Genomic DNA, 22,595 nt, shown 5'->3' with positions numbered 1-22,595 from the left:
GCAACCCGTTGATGCCGCTGTCGCTGCTACGTCACCCGGATCATTGGTCTGATTGGTTGAAGGACTATCCAATTGCGTACAGAATCATTTGAACTATGCCCGTTGATCACGCCTCTTGTGCAGTAGAAAATACAGAGCAGACTCCCCAGACTAATGTTCAATCTTAAAAGATTGAGCTTGGTCTGGTGATAGCCAGACTATTAGTTGTGTGCAATGTGAAAGATCCTTGTTGATACATGCTTTTAAAGCAATTTAAGATATGCATGTGCATGAGTCATCATCTTGCTCTAAGCTAGTACTGGTATTTCACTTTAGTGTTATGACCATTTCTTTCACACCAATGGCGACAGTTGAATGCATAAACAAGACTCTACTGAGGAGAAGGAATAACAGTAAGCATAGCCCCCGACTTCCTGTCAGACAGACAGGCAGGAGGGGAAAAGAGGTGGAGATGTCAAGTCAAATAAAAGTGACTTAGAGAAGGAGAAGTCATCTTAAAGTGACTATATGTAACTTTGAAATGTTTCTGAAACTGTGTAATTTTCCATCTGATGATCATAAATGACCTGTAACAGCAAACGAGACTAACAGTGAAAAGAACGCTATTTTTATATAGTTTCTATTAATGCCTTTGCCCGGGTCCGATGTTTCCTGCGAAGTTACAAAATGATTTACGGCAGGTAGACGGTGCTACAGAGCACACCTTCTGATGGGTTACAGATTTCTGTATTGTATCCAGCCAGGTAAAGGGTAGCACAAGATTTCTTTGTAGAGGCCTAATATATATAGGCCTGTATTTTCATTTTATTCGAGATGTTATCTGCTGTAAGTTATGGCTGATACGGGGCAGGGCCATCACAGAAAAGATGGAAATTAAACAAAGAACAACTAAAAGCTAAAAGGGAAAGTGTCAGACTCAATCGGTCTTTCAACAGATGGAGACAATTACAGGATTGTAAATGATTCAAAACCGACCCCGAATTGGCCCTCGGGTATGTAATATGTCTATTTCATTCATAAAATAACTTTAGATTGTACGTCAGTAGCCAACATTAAATTACGTCCCCTTTCCATTTAGCACGGACGTTTTATTCCTTTTAGTCTGTGTTTGTGTTGGCCTACTCTTTTCTTTTCCCTTGTCCCCCTGTATTTGTGTAAAGCATCCTTGGGTTTCATGTAATGCGCTATATTAATCTAAGTTATTACTACGTTGGCTGCTACAACAATCTCTTAATGCTTTGGCTCGTGACACAGTGACCGTGATAACGTTGATACCCGGTTTAGCTCACGATGAATCCAAAGTAGGCTAAGTTACCGTATGCGACACTTGAAATGCAACGATCCATCTGTAACATATTCTCTTATTGTAAATGAATTATTATCTGTCTGAGCAAAACATTCATCGCAACTATATGACCTCCCCGTAACGCTAACTCCAAGACCTTTACGACAGCAAGTGTGGTAAAAACACAACCGCTTTTGTCCAAAGGGGCCGCTGAAATCAACACAAACTGAAAGTTACATATAGCCACTTTAAGTACGCAGAGGAAAGACCGGGCACTAGTTTTTTCCAATAGTGTTCCTCTTCAACACTCACATACACACACATGCACACACATGCCAGCTAGTTTAAAACAAATACACAGAACAGTGCCTTGGAGTTTGTGCTATCAACATGACTAAACGCTAAAAAGTTGTATGGCCTTTAAACGTAGAACTTGAGGAGGACAGTCGTGTAAGAGGAGGGATACTGACCGACAGTCTTCTGGCGAACAATACTCCTAGCCTTTTCGATGCCTGGGGAGCCAGCGGTGGTGGCGCTTCGCTGCCTCATGGCTGCTGCCTGGCCTGGTTGGTCTCTGCTCCAGCCTTTAGAGAAGGAACGATCCACAATCTGCCGCTGGCCCTCCGAACCTATACCTGGTGTAGATGGATGGAGTGGGACATCATTTCTCAATGCACATGTAATGGTACTTATATCAGGAGATAGGTTACCTCTATCTGTAACTATGCACTGATATTATTAATAAAGAAAAGGTTGAGTGTACAGATGTTGTTGGTAGGAAGTTCTGCATGTTTTTATATGAGGGCTAAAAGGGTCTCTCGTGACAGACCAACCTTTTCCTTTATGTTTCTTCTGTTTTTGCTCACTGAGTTTGTCCAGAGGCAGCTCATTCAGATCAACACTGTACAGGTTCCTGGCCAACACCTGAGACACAAAGACATACACACTGCTTTAAGACTTTCATGTTTACTATACCATACTGATTAAGACAGCGTCAACATAGCGGACTAAATTAGTGCTTAAGGCAAAAAGCAGATTTTTAATTAATTCATTAAATCGACAATAAGTGGACATGGAAACAGGAATTAAACTTCTGCTTCCTTCATTATAGTTCTCTACTTCTCTAACGACCATTTTTGACCTGCGATGTCATACTCAGTGACTGAATTGAAAAACTCAGGTGACTCGCTATAAAGTTCATTAATAACAAAATGTTTGTTTCTCAGTCAAAAACGACATGCTGAAATCCAATGAAATGATGTTGTGTTAAAACACTGAATGAAGTATAATGCTTGGAGGATACATGATTAAAATTACTTCCAGTACCTTGGTGAGGGTCTCCATGGTGAGTGACCACTCAGTGACCAGTTCATCCCAGCAGGTAAGAGAGGAGAGGACGGAGAGGAGGTCGTCCCACAGTTCTCTGCTGATGTAGACGTTTAAATTCCCCTTAATCCAGGCTACTATCAGCGTCTGTGCAGAAAGAGGGGAATGAAATGACAAACAGCTATACTAGAAAAGGTCGTATTCCTGCTCTCTATTCATTGAAACTAAATACTAGTCAGCTGGGTCATCACAATTAAACTTCATTAAGGTGTTCAGAAAATAACTTTCAGAAAATAATATCTTATTGTTCAAGCAAGACTTCTTTTTATTGCGTTTACTAATATTACTGTATTTTAAATAGAAAAGATAGCAGCTGGATACTTGAGAATGCAAGACCAACATCATATAATTCAAATAAACTATTTTATTAGTGCTTTTTACATCATTTTAACTGATAATAGACAAAGAACATCTTTGTGTTATCAATCTTTGTAGCCAACTACATGTTAAGTATTTAGAAAACCACAAGCCAGTCTGTCTCCTAGAAGCTGTGTTGCTGTAAACAATAGCAATATTATCATGACTGTAACAATGTTTCTATTTATTCATTCCTTTTTTATGTACCAGGGAGACAACTCTGTCTCCAGATAATGTTTGGTAAGTAGGAAAACATATCTGGCCAGTTTGATATAATGATATTAATGTACCTGAAAGATAGGTCCAGCCAGTCTGCCTGATAGTGTGTTGTTCTTTTTGCCCGGGGGCATGATGGATGGAGGTCTTTTCATCACAGACTCTGTCACCCTCAGCAGAACCAGCAAGACCTGCTCCCTACAAACAAAAACATTAAAAATTAAAAAGCAGGCAGATGTGACGGAGCCTTTAATGATTCCACTAAAATGTATTTAGATGGCCATTCAGTGTCTCCCAGTCCACAGTAACATGTGACTTATTGTGTATCTGGCGTCTTTGCACTAATTGTTTTTACCATGTTTTCTGGTCCATGGTCTCATGCATAACAAGGCTGCGGTAGATGTTCAGGACACGCTTGCACATGTCGACGTGCTCCTCCAAAAGGATCTTGATGTCGTTGGCTGGCTCCAATAGGAAAACGTTGGAGGAGTGGGTGATAAATACCTGGGAAGGAGACAAGCCGTTGGGATGTAAAATGGGTCCATAAACTATTTCTCCTGGACGATTTTACAAGGTGAAGAAAGAACAGTAAAAAAAAAACACTGCAACAGTGAGACTTTTGTGTGTTTGTATGAAATGGACCGACAGCCAGAACCATACCTGTAGTGTCGTCTGAACTCCAGCATGAACGCTGTACTCCAGCAATTCACTGTCAACCGCCTTGTTTATTCCCTGAGGAGGAAAGAAAAAAAACTTAAAATTAAAGTTGAAGTAACATTACCTAAGTATATACAGGCAAATGGACACATTCTCTTCTCTTGAAATAATATGAAGCCCATCTTGAAGTTGGCTGCCTTACCCAATAAAAGGTAATATAATATTGTAAAAATTGAGATTTCCATGTCTGTTTTGATTATAAAGCAGGTGGAGGTGCTATATAAATGCTGTGAAAGTATCAAAACGCTCAACGGATTCAAAGGACGGTGCTTTACGTTGTGATCCTTGCATGTTTTGTTCTTTTTGCACCTAGTTCTTAAAAGGTGCTCTAAGCGATGTCTCGCTTTTTTTAGGCTACAACATTTTTTGTCACATACAGCAAACATCTCCTCACTATCCGCTAGCTGCCTGTCCCCTGAACACACTGTAAAAAAAAAACAGGTCTCTGTAGACAGCCCAGGCTCCACAAACGCCAACAAAAACAAACTGTGCCAACCTGCACCACCAAACATAACAAACAGTGTTCCAGCGTTCCAGCCAATAACAAGACAAGAAGGATTTGGAGGTGGGGGGTTAGTGCGCGGAAGCACGGAAGGGAGGGAGAGGGGACGGGATGAGGAGGAGGGAGGGGCGAGCTAGCTTTGTTTTGTTTGAAAATACTTTGAACGTCAACAAGAAGTACCGTCACCCAACATCGCTTAGAGCACCTTTAATAAAATGACAAATACTCAGTACTTTTCATTTGTCAAGTATTTAGTTCACACAGGAGTATCCGGAAATTGGCTTTACTATTTGGTTATTTCATATAGTCTATTTATTTATTTATTGAATTACCAGAAAACATGCTATATACAGAATATATGGCGTTATCGGAATATGAAATAACCTGCATTATATCGGGATACAAGATTTTTAGACCCAGCCCTACGCTCAATCCACAGACAAATGCACACAGTCCATTTTCAGAAACTGTGCCTTGAAACGAACCGTCAGGTAAATCCTCACCTCATCCTCCTTGTCTCCGATCTGAGAGCCTGAATCCAGGCTGCTGGTTGTGGGATAGGAGCCCTCCTCTGGCTCCTTCATAAACACTGGCCTGTCCTCCATGGCGATCCACTCCTGGTAAACACGGACCACTTTACGCATCGCTGCAGCTTCACACATGGGAAGGAGAAATGCCTATAGATAGATAAAGAAAGATAGCTGTAAAAGATCACGTGACTTGTACATGAACATATTGTATTACCGGAAAAACCGTTGGGACTAATAATGATAATGCACGTACAATGTAATTTTAGAAAAACAACACGTAAAATCCACTCCAGCTGTAGACACAACCATACATCAAAGATTTGACACACTGGGCCTTTCGTCTTTCACCTGTCTAAAGATCTCAGTGATGAAGTTGACGTTGGTTCTGGAGCTGGTCAGTACTCTCCTCACCACCTCCATGTCCGTTAGCTGCTCTTCATCCATGGAGCAGAGTGAGGAGGAGCTGGGCTCCCTCTCTGTCAGCGTGGATGTGTTGGAGTGGCTTTGTTCAGGCTCACCCCCAGACCCTGGACCCCCAGATAGCCCAATGCCACCTCCGCCCGATCCAGATGAGCACCCGCTACCTTCAAGGTGGCTGTCGGACCGAATCCCACCTCCACCGCTGTCATCTGAGCTGCCTGCAGAGCGAGCTGCCAGTCCGGCTGCTGCTCGCTGGAGGTGAAGATTTGGGGTTATACAGTGAGATGAGAGAAAATAATGTCCCATGTAAATATTTGTGGAGAGTAACATTTTGTCATCCATTCCTGTTATGCGCTATTCTGGTGTTAGGGAACATTTTCATAGTATTTAATATACTTTTTGGCTAACATCACATCAACCTTTTACATTTGCTGTTTGAAACACTTGAAGTCTAGGCTTTTGTCAGGATTAACCCTCTGAATAACAAGTGATGTTAAAAAACAGGAGCTCACATATTACTAGAGCTCCAGCGATTAGTCCAACAACACCAGATTGATCTGTAAATATTCAGAATATCTATTCTTAGGTGAGAATGACTTAGGTCATTGTTGTTTAAGAAAAACTGTCAAAATTCTCTGATTCCACCTTCTCCAATGTGTTTATTTCCTGTTTCCCTTTGTCGTATACACTTTAAAAACTAAATATTTTAGGTATTGGACTGTTGACTGACCAAAACAAGACATCACCTTTGGACTATTTTCTGACATTTTATAGAAAAAATAATTACTTGATGAATCAAGAAAATCTGCAGGTCAATCAATAATGAACATGATCGGTAGTTCATTATTACAGCCCTACATATTACCACTTTGGTGATGTCAACATAATTAAGTACAAGGAACATTCCAGTGACTTGAACCATACTTGGCACACCCTGTCTATAGGCAAAATATGTATGTGTTAACCTGTATGTTCTTGGGGACGTTCTCTCCCTCTGTTCCTGGGATGTTTGTGTGTGTGTTGGGCCGTGGCTCGAGCCAGAAGGAAACCAGCCAGCGGATGAAGATGACTCGGGCTTGAAGGAAGCTCTCCTTGGTGCAGTACACTGTTTCTCCACCGTCTTGTTCCCTGCGCACCACGCTGTAGTAGGGCTTAGGACGCATCGGAGGCACGTCTACAGAGAAAGAGGAAAATCTTTATTTATGTGGTCTTGGGTTACAATAATACACCATTACTGTGCTCCAATCAACTGCTAGGTTTACAGTACCCAGAAGCTATTTAAAAGCTAAAGGAACTGACCCAGTATTGGGTTGTAGAGGCTGGTTTCCATGGCGAAGTTGGGAAAGATGTGAGGAAGGTAAAACTTCCTGAAGTGACCAAAGAGGAAGCTGAAGCCACGTTCATGGTTCTCTTTACAACGCCACTCAAGAGACTTGGCCTGGTGGACACACACAAAAACACACACGCACACACTTGTGTTATAGACAGAGCATTACACACACAAAACAGGGCCAAGCGGAGAAGAGCACCATTGTTTTAGGGTAGAATGTTATCAGTGTGTGTGTGACTGAATGTGTGTGATAGCAGCAAGAAGAGGAAATACAAGAAAAAAGTCTGTATGTGTCACTAAGGGAGGACATTTGTATTTTAAGGAGTTAGTGATACCAGTAAGGGATTCTACCATCAAGTTTCTATTCATGATAACTGTCAGTAAATAACAGACCCTAATACCTGGTTTCTCCCATATGTTTGTTTATGCATTAGTGTCATTAGTGAGGCAACAAGACATTGAAAAAAAGTGTAATTAAGTAGTGTTAGTAAGAAATGATGATAATACCTGGTTTACCATGTATTTGAGTAGCGCTTCTAAAAAGTAAGCAGTAAGGTCTTCCTGGTTCTTGTCACCTGACTGGGGAGGAACCAGTGGCGTGATCTCTTCTGGAGTGACCTGAGCTGTAAGGGGGGGAAGCAGGGTCATTCAATGTTTATATTACAATGAATACTGCAAAATATGTATGGGGTTCATGGGACTCTTTTCTAAGATTTTATATTTTGTCAGTGCAGTGAATGGCTGGTGGCATTTTTTTTTAATTATAGCTGAATGTTGAGCCCATGTATCAGTCTATGTGCGTGTCAGTGTTTCTTCTACTAACTCTCTGTTAAACTCAGCGGTGGGTTGATCAGAGTGTCCAGGGTGCGTGGGGTCCCATGGCAGAGTGGAGCTGGGAAGCCAGGAATCAAACAGGCAAACATGCAGAGCTGCTCACGCTCCGCATTACTCTGTAATGCCTGCATCCATAGCAAGAACAAGCGCACACCCTCACGACGGATCTACAATGTAGATGAAGACGAGATACGGAGAGAATCCAGATTAGTACACTTTTATTTACTTTTATTAAGACCCTTAAATTAAAAGGAGGCTGTACACGTCCTCTTGGGGAGGATTAGGATCTAGGGGCTATGACAGACAGGTAACACAAGAGTCCACAATGGGTCAGAGCGGTACCTTCAGAGAATTCCCAGTGTGCAACAGCTTTTTGAGGATCAGCCCTGAGAGAAAAACACATTAGCATGGTCATTTCATTACACTGCACAGTGAATATAACATAAGGTTAGCCAGCTCTAATAATATTAAAAGCTGATTTTACATACTTTTGTATGTAACTTCAGTAAAGACATTTTAAGGGAAACAAAAACATATAGAGGCCCTACTGATCCCTTAGAGAGAAGACACACCAGCCCGTTAATCGGCCGTCGGACCGTCTGGCGAGATCGGTGACTCGAGTCTGTTCGGCGTGTTCCATGCCGTCGGCCGTCCGAGGAGCCGTCGGCATTCATTTGGGCCGACCCGACATGTTCAGTCGGGGACAGGGCAGTCGGGACTCACCCGGAAATGGGGAGCGGATGAGCCGCTCAAAATCTGACGAAAATCTTTTAAACTGACCTTTGTCAATCTGAAATGAAGACAGATTCAGAAATTGCACGGCCTATTTCTCGCTTAAAATGTTTTCAGAAACACGTTTCGGTGAACTATTTTAGTACAATATGAGATCGTATTCTGAACAAGCCACCATGACAGTCTGGCTGTGAATTTCCGGAGAAAAAAGAACCACGTGACGCGTTCGTCCAATCAGCTGCCGGTTTTCATTTTCTGGGAAATAAACAGACTGTTAATGGAAACAATACAGAGCAGCGCCGCCTGCTGCTATGGAGACGTATTACGTTTTGCGCACGCGCAGAGTGTACGCTCAAGTCGGCGTCGCCTCAGTGTGTTCTGAGGCATTTTTTGGATCTCGGGGACCCGACTGATCAGTCCGACTGTCTTTTCTGCCGACGGTCGGCCCGTCTGGTTGGTGTGTCAGGGCCTTTAGGGTATCAAAGAAGCTAAAAAGTTTGATAAACCTAGCACAAATGTAACATTCAGGATGAGAGGACAACAGCTGCCCTGCACCATGCCGGGCATTAGGGCTGCGACCAAGCTGATTAATCTGGCGATTATTTTCTCGATTAATCAATTAGTTGTTTGGTCTATAAAATGTCAGAAAATTGTGAAAAATGTCGATCAGCGTTTCCCAAAGCCCAAGATGACGTCCTCAAATGTCTGGTTTTGTCCACATTTAAAGATATTCAGTTTACTGTCACAGAGGAGTGAAGAAACTAGAAAATATTCGCATTAAAGAAGCTGGAATTAGAGAACATTTACTTTTTTTTTTTTTCATATAAAATGACTCAAACCGATCAAAATATTTGGCGATTACTTTAATAATTGACAACTAATTAATTCATCTTTGCAGCTCTACCGTGCATTGTTCTCTTTGCAAAGTTTTGGTGCTGGTTGGTCTCTGACATCACACAAAATAATCTATTATGAGTGGCCACGCTGTCCAAAACTAGTTAAACTTGATTCAACACAGTTTGCTGGGACAATCTGATCTGTTGCACACATGTATAAGGTTAACTGTAATGTTGTTCAAGAAACAGGTTGAGTGTGGTTTTGTGTAAGTTACCAATGCTGTGGAACTGCCATCGGCTCTGGATTCTCTCCGGCAAAAGCTGGAGAATTTTCTGAAGAAAAAAAAAAAAGATTCAGACACTGAGGACCACTTTTGCCATGAGATTTGTTATGTTATGCGTTATGAGCGGGTTTATATATTTGCTACTGTCCCATTTATCTTGATAACAATGATTAAGATTTCACTGGTCCGTTGGTTCACGGAATTCCGATAATTTAATGATGTAAAAAAAATGCTATATTAATACATTTAAGTTAGTATGAAGTAGATCAACCAAAATTTCTATAAACTCAGTTTATTGTCCATCCTTATTCTAACTAATAACACCCAGGGAAAACCTATATTAAGCACAATCTTTTGTCCAAGTACTCACTGGACTTGTGCTTTGCCCAGCCGTGGCCTGAATTTAACGTGTGGGGCCAAATGCAGGTCAGTAACACACACATACTGACTCTGCTATCTTATCCTGGCTACTCAAAGCACCCCCACCCATTTCAGTGTTGCTAAATGCCAGTGGTCTTATGGCATTTTTCCACTACATGGTACCTGCTCGACTCAGCTCGACTCTACTCGCCTTTTTTGGTTTTCCATTATGATAAAAAGTACCTGGTACCTGCCAACAGGTACTTTTTTTAGTATCTCCTCCGTCGAGGTTCCAAGCGAGCTGAGGCGAAACCAAAAGGTGACGTGAAAACCTGCAGACTACTGATTGGTCAGAGAGAATCGTCACTAATCACTGCGTCACCAGACCGGGGTGTCCTGAACAAACCCGCCGTTTTTAAGCGTTTTAGCCAGCGGTGGTTTTTTTGCTGCCTCCAGCTTCTTTTGAAACAAAATTTGACTTCTGGCTGTGGCAACAGCCACATGCCGAGAATCAAAAACAACACACATTCGACGATCTGAGTGTCGCGTTAGGTCGCGGCAGTTTGCTGCGGCGTCGCTATGACGACCTGCCACGTTCGCCTCACGCATGAGGCGATACTAAATCTGCAATGGAAAAAGGAGGACGGGGCGAATCACAAACAGTTTACTGTTTAGTTTCACATAATGTCAGAGCTCCATTCTGAAGTCATGTTGCATCAAGCTTTAAGTAAGAGTTTTCTCTAGATTTCCATGTTAATTGGAAATTTGCAATATTTTATTACCTCAAAGATGAAGAGAATTGAGTCCAGCTCCTCCCTCTGAGACTTGTGACCTGAAACACACAGACTAGCTTGAAAAAAAAAAAACACACACAATATGACTAAAAGGCAATGAAGCATTGCTTTATTTCTATCCTGTAAAAGCTGAACAATCAGAGCTCATCTTAACTGTTTGGTTGACAGTGAATAAAACGCACCTTTTTGCTTGAGGCTGACCTCAATGATGACAAAGTTCTCAAAGAAGACATAGTAGATATGGGAGTAGTTCAGGTCGAAGAACTGTTTCAGCTCTGAAGGCTCTGCATTTTCTAGAAAAAGAGAGGGAAAATAATTAAAACACACACACACGCACACCAAGGTTAACCCAAAACAGTCCATAAACGGTCCTTGAATCTTTCAGAAATGTAAACTTTCTCAATGCTGAAAACACATGATGACTAGTGGGTATCACGATTCTCCAAATCCCCGATTCAAATCAAATTATGAAAAAAGAATTCCAGCCGGGACCTCAATGCCACAATAAGAGCCACTGGATGGCAGATAGGGTACTTTACAGTTTGAGTTTCTCGTGGTTAAGAGGTGCAATTGAATGCACCATTAGTTTAGCGAGGTGCGACGGAATGCACCATGGAGTCCGGTAGGAGCTTTTTACATAACTCGCTCACTATGAAGGCAAAATGTGTGCAGTGTCTGTTGTTGTTTTTTTCTTCGGACTTGCACAATTAGGATGGGGTGGAGAGAGTACTTTTCGTAACAGGAAATATATTTGAGCAATGTAACCTCAACCGCAGCATCTAGGTTCTCTAAATACACTTACAGTATGTCATGTAAAACAGACTCTCTAAATTCTCTGCTCTAAAGGATGGGAAGTTTACCTTTATGTGTTCTGGACTGAATATCTGCCTCAATAATACTGGCTGCCATTTAGGAAGGAGACACAGAGATAAAAACACACGTTTATACGGAGAATACCACCACTGTAGTTCAGGGTCAAACGTGAAAGAAGATACACAAGCATGTAGGAGAACATTAGGCTATGCTCTCAGAAGAGCTTCTGGTGATAGTCTCTGGGTTTGTTTACATGAAGTCTGAACTGTGCTATACACACTCTCACACTGAGGCCGTCTGTGTTCTATGCCATAGTGGTTGCCCTTGTAAGGTCTTAGTGGCCTAGCTGAGTGGTGTTCTTTTCTTTTCCTCAGGGCACGGACATTTTTAACACCACATTTCTCACTACCTGATTGCACATGCCATGTCGTAAGGTGATGTACAGAAGCTCTTTTTCTACAAAACCCATAGCAAATTATTTAGTCACTCTTCACATTGACATTGCAATACTGGGTAGTGGCACTGAATGCTATTTTGGTTTAGACCTCAGATGTTTGAGTCCACAATGACGAGAGCTACTGTACATTTGCTGGCTCTTTAAAGTTAGTGGCATTGCTCCAGCTCTTCCCAGTGCTGCAAATAATAGTCCCCTAATGCATTTTCTTAAAGTGGTGGTCTGGCACCATGTTGATTGTTAAAACTGTGTGGTTAGCTATTGTTCAGCTGGCTGAGTATTCCTTTTGCAAACAATGTGACTGCAAGTGTGTTTGTGCGACTTTGCGTGTCTCTGTGATTGTTATCAAGGTCTTGTATTCCCCATAGAGCACGGAGAGGGGCACACCCCTTTCCCTCTCTGTCGCGCGCGCGTGCGCACACACACACACACACACACACACACACACACACACACACACAGCAGCTCTTACAATAGAAACAGGAAGTTTGGCTACTGTACTGGACATAGAGAGGAAATAGTAGAGGCTGTTTCCCGTCTCCGGTCAGTGTTTGTGCGTTGTGGGTGTGTACATGAGTGAGAGCCAAGTCTATGCCAATAAAAAATACACACGCACAAATCACAAATTCATCACTTATTCATACCCATTACACTAACATCCTCCAACACATTCAAAACACTGCAACTGGTATGGTGTTGTGTGTGTAACACATTTTCACGTTTAAAAACCGTCATTATTTCTCATTCACAAGGTATTTATCCGGCACACCCTTGGGGAAATCACAACAGCCTGACTTCCTAACGTAGCGTATATCATCACCTAAATTGTATGCAGACAGCTTCATACACGTTATCACAAGGTAATAAAAACATTAACGTTACATCCGATTCTCCTCTATAAAGCGACCCTTAAGACAGACTCCATTCAGTACCTGTGACAATGCAATGGAACTGCCACTTACACAGCGTCAAGCACACCTTTTAGCCTGTATACACAAAGCTCAATCAAGTTCAAGTCATGATCAAGTCTACTGCCCATCATAGTCATTCTGAGAGAGATGTGGAAAAAATAAAACAACTGATCAAAATGCTTTGCAATGGACTAACGGTGAGGAGCCGAATTGGTGGTACTAAATTGTGATGATACTAAAGCAATCTGAAATGGTCTTAAAGTTGGTTATAAAAAGGATGCGTCTCTGTTTACATGCAAGGCAACTTTGAAATTCGTGATTTCCGAGGCGAGTTTGGAGTGGCATTCCCTGTATCCACAGACTGGCACGTATAACGTTAAGCTAACCTGTTAGCTGCCTAACAATTATTTTAACTTACCTATGACTATTCTGAGATGTTTTAGCCTCGTCAACACGTCCTTCTTTGGGTCCAACACTTTCTGTGTTGATTTTTTAACGTCCCCATGAGGCTTTTTGGAGAACATTCCCGGGGCAGAAGACACAAGAATGCGATGGTAGACAGCAAGGAGGAGCTGCTAGCTGTCTAACGCTAGCCACTTAAACAGCCTCAGCTAGCGTTAATCTTCTAACTATAAAGAAAAAATGTGCTCCTGTATCATTTATTAACGTTGCGAATTAGCAGCTATCCGCAATTTCGCGGAGTATATCAATGAGTAAATTTTGTCGGCGCATTCTGTTTAAACAAATGTAAACGTTGCGGGGCAAAGCATCCATCCATCGCACCTCCCTTCCAAAACAGTCCGCAGCCTGAAGGCTAAACTAGCTGATTAGCTAGCTCCGCTCTCTCAACTCCACTTAGAAAACATAATGGCGGAGGAGGGAGGAGGGAAACAAGATAATAGATACCAGAGCAATCCAACGTCAACATACCTTAGTTCAACAATAAGCAAACTTTGGTTATCTAGTTTGTACTACATAATATACGAATGTTACAAAACTGCAATATATTTCTGACACAAACAGCGTTTCCAATTTTACTGGCGTTAAAGTTTTAAACGCGTTTCGACAGTTCTGCTCGAACTCTCCACCTCAAGCTACAGTGCTGACGGGTAACGTAGTTTACGGCTGGTTGTTAGCCCTTTAGTAGTGTGAACATTGGCGATACAGAAAACTACAGCTCCCTACACAAATAAGGGCGCCGTACTGAGATTTGTTTTTAGCTTAGCTGGTACACACGAGTGAAATTGTAACCGAGGGAAAAAAAATTATAATTTTAAGTGTATATTGCTTTTCTCTAAACATTGTCGCAAACGTCTTGCGCATCCCCATCTTGTGAGTTATGATTTAGTTTTAAGCTTCCTTGTTAATATATTTTTGTAACAAATCGTGCTAATCTTGCTTGCCATATAACTCTATATACTGGCTTGCTAACATGCTAAGTAATGCTAACTTGAGGGGGCTCGTTTGTTATTGTTTATTTGTCTTGTATAGTTTTGATGATTAAAAAGGCAAACATATAGATAATCTAGTAAATTAAAATTGCTTTGGGTCAGTAACGTTTAATAACTATCTCAAAGCCATGGGGGTCCATTCGTGTTTTCAGTGATAATCATTGACGTAACAGTATTTGCTACATTTCAAAAAGAATTTTCCAAATTGATCCACCATGAAAAAACAGACAAATGAAAAAATAAATGTGATGCCCCACATCACTATATGTTTGCTGAAATTCTATAATCATGTCCTGGTAGAGAAACTAAATTATTGTGTCCAGCAAGTCATTTGTAATTAGTTTGAACGGCCAAGTCATTTAATATGCCTACAACGTAACAAGTGGAATCAAGTAATGTGCTAAAAGTACAAGCTGTATTTGATGTCGTTAAAACTGCCTAAAAGAGTCTGACATTGTCTCTCTATCTAACACTACCAGTCTGGAGTTAATTTGCTGCCATGCCGGTGCACCGTGACCGGGAGAAGAAAGAGATCACAGCAGAGGAGATGGAGGTGGAGGAGCAGGAGCAAGAGGCGTCCAGCTCAGAGGAGGAGGATTCTGACACTTCGTCTGTTTCCGAGGATGGAGACAGCTCTGGTGAGAAAGTCTTAAACAGTAGAAAATGAGCATTCAACATCATTCTTATTGTAATTGTGTTCATGGGTGCCGTTAAAAGAAACATTATTTCAGTGTGTGATTCTGATAAAAAAAGTAGTTGATGTCAAAGGTTGGACTGTACATCCCCACTCAATGAGTAGTCCATCCTTTAGACACTGCCTATTTGCAAATCTTTTATGACTGGCAGACACATAATCTAGCAGAAATATGTCTACCAGGTTTTGCTTCCATATCAGCTCCTGAGACAGCTTCCTTCTTCCATCATTAACTTCATAATAGCTTATTCAGATTCAGATTCAGATAACTTTATTAGTCCCCAAGGGGCAATACAGCCAACCCATCCATTAAGAGTTAAAGTTAAAAAAGTGCATTTGCATACAATGTATATAATGTTAAAAATTAAATTAAAAAAAAAAATAAAAAAAGTAAAATACACATTTACACATGACCCAATCATTACACACACACACACACACACACACACACACACACACACACACACACACGTTCACATTCAACTGCCAGTGACGGAACAGAGCAGCAGGATGCAAGAACCAGTTTTGTTGTAGTTATGTGTATTCATTCAACAGTCTTATAGCAGAGGGAGTGAATGAGTTGGCATAGCGGTTAGTTTTCTGTATTATATGGACGTGTTTGTGAGTGTGTCTTTATCATGTTCCAGAAATGGATGAGGAGGACTGTGAGCGGAGAAGGATGGAGTGTCTGGATGAAATGACCAACCTGGAGAAACAGTTCACAGATCTCAAAGACCAGTGAGACTGAAATTGTTTTTTCTTTGTCAAGTTTTTCTTTTGAATTTGAATTCAAAAACAGGAAATGTTGAACGAAAGGCATTAAAAGGAAGTTGTTATGGCCGTACATAGTTACACCTGTGTTTGTGTGCAGGCTGTATCGTGAGCGTCTCAGTCAGGTGAACAGCAAGCTGTCGGAGGTGGAGGCTGGCCGGGCAGCAGAATATCTGGAGCCTCTGGCTGTACTGTTGGAGAACATGCAGGTCCGCACCAAGGTGGCAGGTAACTCCAACACACAGACACACTCATGAAGTCTGATACACCCTGGTCTCCTTATAAATCACTCTCTCATTGTGCGTTCCCCTCTGCCTCTGTCAGGTATCTACAGAGAGTTGTGTCTGGAGTCCTTGAAGAACAAGTATGAGTGTGAGATCCAGGCTGCGTGCCAGCACTGGGAGGTCAGACAGACACACACACAGACACACACTCACACTCACACTAACACTCACACTGTCTTACAAAGAAGTATTGCAGAGGTGATTTTCGCCTTGGCTCTGCAAGCCATTAAGAATTCAGAATTTTATGAGAATTTAAGTGAGTGAGTGTTATTTGATCTATTTAATTGGCGGTGGTGTGTATGTACATATTCGAATGTAAGCTTGTGTGTTAAATCTGGTGTGTGTGCGTGTGCGCGGGCGTGTGTGTGTAGAGCGAGAAGCTGCTGCTGTTTGACACAGTACAGAGTGAACTGGAGGAGAAAATTCGAAGACTGGAGGAAGACAGACACAGCATCGATATTACATCAGGTGACGCACACAGAACACGTTGTTATGTAATGTCACGAATGTGCAACACATTTTAATAACAGTGTTAAGAAGAACAAGCTGCACGTGTCCAGCATTGTATATTATATTCAGTGCATGCGCAAAACATTTGAATCTGTTTCTCTGTGTCTCTCTATCAGAGTTGTGGAATGATGAGTTATCGGGAAGGAAGAAGAGGAGAGATGCTTTGAGTCCAGATAAGAAGAGGAGACGGCCTTCAGTGGTGTCTGATATCCTTTTTACTGCTACTGTTCACACTGGTGCTAATTCTTTTTTTTTTTTTTTTTAAAGATTATTTTTTTTGGGCATTTTAGGCCCTCATTTCCACAGGACAGATGAAGACATGAAAGGGAAGAGATAGGGGGGATTAAATGCAGCAAAGGGCCGCAGGCCGGAGCCGAACCCGCAGCCGCTGCATCGAGGAGCAAACCTCCACACATGTGCGCCCGCTCCACCAACTGAGCTAACCCGGCCACTACACTGGTGCTAATTAGTGTTTATACTGCTTCTATGAAGCCCAAATGCTGTAATGCAGATGTGTCCTTCAGAATTTAATTCACCCCCGCTCCCTGTGGCACCGTCCTTAACTCCGCTCACGCCCATATATTGTTTACATGCTACCTGACTTGGACATCCTGGAAGACTGGACAGCTATCAGAAAGGTGTGTGTGTGTGTGTGTGTGTGTGTGTGTGTGTGTGTGTGTGTGTGTGGGCAACTTTTAACAAAGCATGGTATGTGTGTGTTGTCTTCCAGGCCGTGGCTACGCTGGGTCCCCACAGAGGGAAGTCCGACTCTGACAGCCCTGTGTTCCCATTCAGACAAGACAGAAGCAGGCCCATTCTCAACTGCTGAGGAACACACACATACCCATACACACACACACGTACAACAGACCCAATACATGCAAATATATATATGGTTCAGTTCACTTTTGCGAGCATGAAAATGACACACAGCTGGACATTTCTCTGAATCTTCCCACAATCCACTACACTCCTCTGCAAACAGTGGCACCAGTCGGTAAGCTGCCTCTCAAGCCAACGGACACACAATAAGGACTCGCAGGTTTAAATCCCTTTTAAAGGACAACAGGAATAGAAGCATTCAATTTAGTGACGTTAGTACCCAGTACTTTTTGTTCAGAATTGGGCTGTCGCTTTCATTTGTTTCTGTTTACTCAGTGGAGAGGTAAGAGATTTACCTATTAAAGTTTCAGTTGGTAACGTTTGTAAAAAATAACTTCTGCTGTAACTCATTTTTGCTCATACTATCTGTATCCTGACAGTATGACATGAGACAGTTAATCTGTGGAAAAAGAATCATGTTCCTCTGCCTCCTCCTGGTGCTCCTAATGGCATTAGGAAAATAACCAATCAGAGCCGAGGAGTCTCTAACACAGTGTCAATGGCTCGTGAACTGGTGTCTGTTAGATGTAAAACGACAAAGTTACAGCTAAACAGTACACTAAAATATGTTTCTGGAAACATTTAAGGCGAAATAGGCTATGTAGTAACATAATCTTGATTCATATTTGATCAGCTCTGCCTAGCTTTACAGTGGGGCCGCAGTTTACGAGCAGTCATTGACACTGCGTTAGAGACTCCTCGGCTGGAGTGGAGTGGAGTTTTCCTCCAGGCACAGTGGAATCTTGCAGATGCCTTTAGGAGCACTAGGGGGAGGCAGAGGAACAGAGTATCTGTCTCAACTACTACTGTCAGGATATAGTGACAGTTTCAGCAAATATGACAAAAAGTTATTTTTTTTTTTTTATAAAAGTTACCAACTGCAGCTTTAGTGGACAATAATAAAAAAATGTGATACCCAGAGTTCAACTTTTTAAAGAAAAAAATCAAGCATTGAACTTTTATTTGGGGATACTGGTGCTTTTAGACGTTTGTTTTTAATCGAGAATTCAAACCAGTAAGTTACAATCCTGTCAGGTTCCACATTATTCTTTGTAATTGTAAGCACTGAGATTATTGACGAAGCTTCCAATGACATATGGGGAAACGCTGGTCTATATATGAACCCGTTTGATTGGGCCATGACATCTTTTAAATAGTTGTACTTTTATGTGGATCAGTTTTAATGTCTTATATGAGACTAATTATTACTTTTTCTTATGGTGTTTTGAATACAGTGGTTAGGTGGTAATCCTATGACAGTGTAGAGACCGAGTGTACAGTTTTGCACTCCACAGTGCCTACTTTTGAAGTCCATTTCTCGTCACGTTCTTTTGGTTTTGTGATGCATCTTGCATTTTTAAGAGTTGCAGTAATTGTGGTTGAGACAAATAACAGAAGTTAGTGATAACAGTAATTAAAATGCTAGATAAGGCAAAAGGTATTTCAAGATTGTGTGTGCATACGTGACCAAGACAGACTTAGTCAGTACATTCAGAAATGAATAATACTTACACTTTCCTTAACCATATAAATATAATCCAAATTATATTTATACTGGACTATTTTAGGCTTTAACTAACCTTTTTCAAACTGCCAGTGTACTTCCTCATACCACCAGCATAGCAAAAAAAAAAAAAAGGGATATTTCAGTAGATCATATACAGTTTTCGTGGGATACCTGGGCATTTTGAATCTTTTTTTCCATGACAAACTCTTTCATGAAATCCTATATTTTTGTTAACATAGCTGGTTATCTCCATGTGGATCGTCAACTAAAGTCAATTAATTTCCTTCTGTAATTACCACTGCAATTGCAAACCAGTGTCAATAATGCAATGAGTTATTGTAACCACATTATTAACAATTCTTTTATAATAACTGAGGGGCAGATGGAATACAGACAACATAAGAAAAGATGAAATACCAAGGTATCCCTTTAAAGTTGTTATTCAACAGATATTACTGTTACATTCTCTTCGTACACATCTACCTCTTCTCTCTCTATCTCTTCTCTGTCTTTAAAGTAATATCCATGTTTGCGTTATTGCTCATGAACATGAAAATGCTTCTTTTTTTTTTTATCTTTGAAAGCCTACTGTGATGATGACTAATGACATGGCCTTCCAATCATACCCCGCCACTGAATCTTCATATATACAACCCCAGTGGTTATAAAGGAGGATGGACAAACTGCCATTCCCATAATATTTTTATAAAGAGTTTTTTTTTTTGAAGGTGGCGGGGATGTTAAATATTCAAATCAATAATTGGACAGTTTATGTAAATACTGTGTAAGGTACGTTTGTGTCTTTCTTGTTGGTGCTGTGGGTGGGTTTTACAATTAAAAGTTGTTTTATAAGTACTTTGTGGTGTCTCTGTAAACTATTTTTTTTTTTTAGCTCTGCAGACACTGACAGAAAGGCACATTGATGGTTTACAGTACATTACGAATTCTACGAAAGTGATCTTGTGTGCTAATCAGCCATACCATAACAAAAATGCTACATATTCTAGTATAAAGTAGTTCCTTGTTACCACACACGAAGGTGATGTTATCTATGTAGAAATTGGACAGTAAAAAACCAAGTCTATCGTTTGTATTTCCATTGATCGGGCTAGGCAACATCTGAATATGTGCTCAGTGATTTAACAGGAATGTTACATCTAAAATTCAACCAAATGATATACAGTGTACACAAGTCTTGTAATTTAAAATCGGAGTCGCAAATTTATTTTCAGAATGTTTTGTTCACCTTTTAAATAAAAGTTCTGTAAATGTTTAAAATGACATGAGTCGGTCGGGTAGTTTAGGTAGAGATCATTACATATGAATTGTGCCGTACAATCAAGGTTACAGTAAATTAAACATATATTTACCATTTAAAACATTGTCATCGCATGTCATATGTACATTATTATAGAAAACACTGATAACTACCCAAATCTGACTTCCAATTACATTCCAATGCTCTGTTACCCCTGGTGGCCGCTGATGAGTTGCACAACAAATTGAACGTTAATACATTAGTGAAATATGGAGACATTGACAATTTGACATTGTCTTTATTTATCTATTAATAATCACTTTTTATTTTACAAAATTCACATGGGTGTGATCTTTCTGGCTCTGAAGGTCTCTCCCAGTCAGTCCATTTAATCACCGCTCTGTGACTGCCACGATGAGTCACAGTTTACTTCGACAAAATACATTTTTCAAGCTTAGGCCATATGCAAGTCACTGTAACATAATCAAAAGCATTGTTTACTTGCTGCTGTTTGAAATAATAGCTTTGCTGAGGAAGGCGAAATCCCACAGGGAAGTCAGTGAAATTCAGTTATGCGCTTTAATTATATTTTAAGAAACTTGTTTTTACCTCAGGGAATATTTAGAGTCTAAGATCATCTCAGTTCAGTCACAGACAAAACAAGATCTGACCTGATCTGATTTAACAACTTCGTAGATGCCAAAGGGCTACATTTTTAAAATGATGGTGACAATAGCAAGAGCGTGGGTGTAATAAAATATATTGTATTAGACCTTAAAAGATGCATTTCTTCCCTGATAGCCCATGATCATTTAAATTTCTTTCTGTGCCACTGGGATGAAATGTTGACTCATGCCATCCGTAAAACACTCTCACATTCTCTGCCACATACCACGCAGCAATTCTCTACATGCACACATTTCAACTTAAGTACCATTAAAAATACCCTTTGTGGCATTATCAAGCAAATGTGTCTGGTTCTCACACACACACACACACACACACACACACACACACACACACACACACACACACACACACACACACACACACACACACACACACACACACACACACACACACATCTACAGATTAAGCTGCCTGTGACTCCACAACAATAGGAACTACTTCACAGGTGATGTAGATGGATGATGATAGGGCAGAGCGAGAGTACCAGAAGGAAAAAAAAAAGGCAAGTGACAGAGCAGAAGAAAGAGAGAGGATGTTAAAAGAGCAGAAAGACGGGGCCGAAGCAGACAAACAGCAACAGAGTGGGCTAATGAAGGCTGATGGTTTCCCCTGCGCTAACCGCAACCTGCCCAACCATTTGTCTACCGCTGAGTTCAACTTCAACCAGAAACACGTCATCTCACAGCTCAAGTGGAAAGCCTGGTCAGGCTCAAATGGCGTCTTCAGGCGAGGGCGTGTGCTGCTCTGGGGACTGGCTGTGTGGTGGGGAGGGGAGGGACTGCTGAGGAGGGGGAGGAGCCATGGAAGTGTGTAGGTGGCCGTCGGGCAAAGGGGGCCGCATGGGGGGAGCGTAGTGAGGATGAGGAGGTCCACCTGGAGGGAAACGAGGAGGGAACATCATCCCTGGAGGAGGAGGGGCCCACACTGGAGAAAGAGGAAAAGGAAAGCGAGCATAAGGTTAGAGGACATTTAGAGATAATACAGTATTCAAAAGTTGTGATGATAGCTGGGACTGCTTACTAGGCATCATGGTAGGGCCCACAGGTCCCCTAGGAGGGTAGAAGTCAGGAGGTGGTGGTCCATAAGGGGATCTACGAGGAAAGGGACCGTCCATGGGGCCCATTGGGCCCATCGGGGGTCCAGGTGGGGGTGCGCCCCCCATCCTTGGATCCATTTCAGGGGGAGTCCTTCGGTCACCAGGACCCGACTGGTGACACACATACAGAAAGGTTACAGAGGCTGGACCACAGATCCAAACACACACATGCTACTCAAACACAATTGCGCGCGCGCGCACACACACACACACACACACACACACACCTCTCTGTGTTCCTGTTCACCAGGCCCATGGCTGTTTTCTCTGTATGAGCCATCTGCATTGAAATGAATGAATAGAAGAAATGAACAATCATGAAGTAGATGGCTTATATATATGTTGCATTCCAACACATGTCTAGATATTTAAAAAAAAGTTTGCATTCTGCTTTTTCATTTCCATTTGTGCACGTTCAAATTCACCTATTTACAGTCCAAAAGCATTGAAGATAGCAAGACAGCATAGATGAGAACATAATGAAGGGATGACAAGCAGCTATACAGATGGCAGTGACTCACCCGCCATGTCTGCAGGGTGAGGGGGTAAAGGGGGGAGACCCCTAGGATGGAGAGGGCCGGGTGGAGGCAAGAGGCCCAGAGCTCCGGGAGGAGGTCTCCTGTACATCGGACCTCCTTGTTCTGGGAACATATAGCCTGAGAGACAGACACGGTGAGAGAGAAAGAATACA

At 41.6% G+C, this 22,595-nt stretch overlaps 3 protein-coding genes across 24 annotated transcripts in view; 1 reads left to right on the top strand and 2 right to left on the bottom strand.

Annotated features, from left to right (window-relative positions):
- ralgapa1 (Ral GTPase activating protein catalytic subunit alpha 1) overlaps positions 1–13,590 on the bottom strand; it is a 77,189-nt gene extending 63,599 nt beyond the window's left edge. For 4 of the 11 annotated variants that reach the window (XM_031321212.2, XM_031321215.2, XM_031321216.2 and 1 more), the window contains exons 1-17: positions 13,180–13,590; positions 10,766–10,876; positions 10,572–10,621; positions 9,421–9,478; positions 7,920–7,963; positions 7,567–7,744; positions 7,251–7,366; positions 6,713–6,851; positions 6,379–6,587; positions 5,342–5,665; positions 4,967–5,140; positions 3,905–3,976; positions 3,600–3,748; positions 3,319–3,442; positions 2,612–2,758; positions 2,119–2,209; positions 1,756–1,920 (exon numbers count right to left, since the gene is read on the bottom strand). In XM_031321212.2, coding sequence (XP_031177072.1) covers positions 1,756–1,920; positions 2,119–2,209; positions 2,612–2,758; positions 3,319–3,442; positions 3,600–3,748; positions 3,905–3,976; positions 4,967–5,140; positions 5,342–5,665; positions 6,379–6,587; positions 6,713–6,851; positions 7,251–7,366; positions 7,567–7,744; positions 7,920–7,963; positions 9,421–9,478; positions 10,572–10,621; positions 10,766–10,876; positions 13,180–13,285 — 2,257 coding nt within the window. In that variant the 5' untranslated portion in view covers positions 13,286–13,590. The remainder of the gene's footprint in view (positions 1–1,755; positions 1,921–2,118; positions 2,210–2,611; positions 2,759–3,318; positions 3,443–3,599; positions 3,749–3,904; positions 3,977–4,966; positions 5,141–5,341; positions 5,666–6,378; positions 6,588–6,712; positions 6,852–7,250; positions 7,367–7,566; positions 7,745–7,919; positions 7,964–9,420; positions 9,479–10,571; positions 10,622–10,765; positions 10,877–13,179) is intronic. The other 7 variants (XM_031321219.2, XM_031321221.2, XM_031321220.2 and 4 more) reach the window with 4 other exon arrangements.
- Positions 13,591–13,878: 288 nt separating this feature from the next.
- On the top strand, positions 13,879–19,125 carry brms1la (BRMS1 like transcriptional repressor a). Of its 3 annotated transcripts, XM_035994640.1 has the most exons (10): positions 13,879–14,093; positions 14,692–14,850; positions 15,554–15,644; positions 15,778–15,905; positions 16,002–16,081; positions 16,333–16,429; positions 16,588–16,677; positions 17,045–17,109; positions 17,202–17,337; positions 17,381–19,125. In XM_035994640.1, the coding sequence occupies exons 2-9, from the start codon at positions 14,712–14,714 to the stop codon at positions 17,298–17,300; spliced, it is 789 nt and encodes a 262-aa protein (XP_035850533.1). In that variant the 5' UTR covers positions 13,879–14,093; positions 14,692–14,711; the 3' UTR covers positions 17,301–17,337; positions 17,381–19,125. The 3 variants fall into 3 exon arrangements, with proteins under 3 accessions (XP_035850533.1, XP_031177099.1, XP_031177100.1); XM_031321239.2 differs by having other exon boundaries at positions 17,202–19,125; XM_031321240.2 differs by having other exon boundaries at positions 13,963–14,034; positions 17,202–19,125.
- The window catches only part of ctage5 (CTAGE family, member 5), a 26,262-nt gene continuing 20,744 nt past the window's right edge, over positions 17,078–22,595 (bottom strand). For 5 of the 10 annotated variants that reach the window (XM_035994638.1, XM_031321226.2, XM_035994637.1 and 2 more), the window contains 4 exons: positions 22,426–22,560; positions 22,132–22,184; positions 21,829–22,015; positions 21,510–21,732 (listed from right to left, as the gene is read on the bottom strand). In XM_035994638.1, coding sequence (XP_035850531.1) covers positions 21,518–21,732; positions 21,829–22,015; positions 22,132–22,184; positions 22,426–22,560 — 590 coding nt within the window. In that variant the 3' untranslated portion in view covers positions 21,510–21,517. Of the gene's footprint in view, positions 17,091–18,908; positions 18,913–20,437; positions 21,134–21,166; positions 21,204–21,246; positions 21,733–21,828; positions 22,016–22,131; positions 22,185–22,425; positions 22,564–22,595 lie in introns of those variants that run through there. The other 5 variants (XM_035994639.1, XM_031321225.2, XR_004108788.2 and 2 more) reach the window with 4 other exon arrangements.

Source organism: Sander lucioperca, chromosome 18 (genome assembly GCF_008315115.2).
Source record: "Sander lucioperca isolate FBNREF2018 chromosome 18, SLUC_FBN_1.2, whole genome shotgun sequence".
NCBI classification, from domain to species: Eukaryota; Metazoa; Chordata; class Actinopteri; order Perciformes; family Percidae; genus Sander; species Sander lucioperca.
The sequence above is the reverse complement of the archived record's forward strand: the minus strand, read 5'-3'. Positions and strand labels throughout refer to the sequence as shown.

What these genes read in the sequence shown, in the direction of transcription:
- brms1la (XM_035994640.1), top strand. Translation starts at nt 14,712, where the DNA reads ATGCCGGTGCACCGTGACCGGGAGAAGAAAGAGATCACAGCAGAGGAG. An exon ending in CGAGGATGGAGACAGCTCTG is followed by an intron (nt 14,851 to 15,553) that starts GTGAGAAAGTCT and finishes ATCATGTTCCAG; the next exon opens with AAATGGATGAGGAGGACTGT. An exon ending in CAGCATCGATATTACATCAG is followed by an intron (nt 16,430 to 16,587) that starts GTGACGCACACA and finishes TCTCTCTATCAG; the next exon opens with AGTTGTGGAATGATGAGTTA.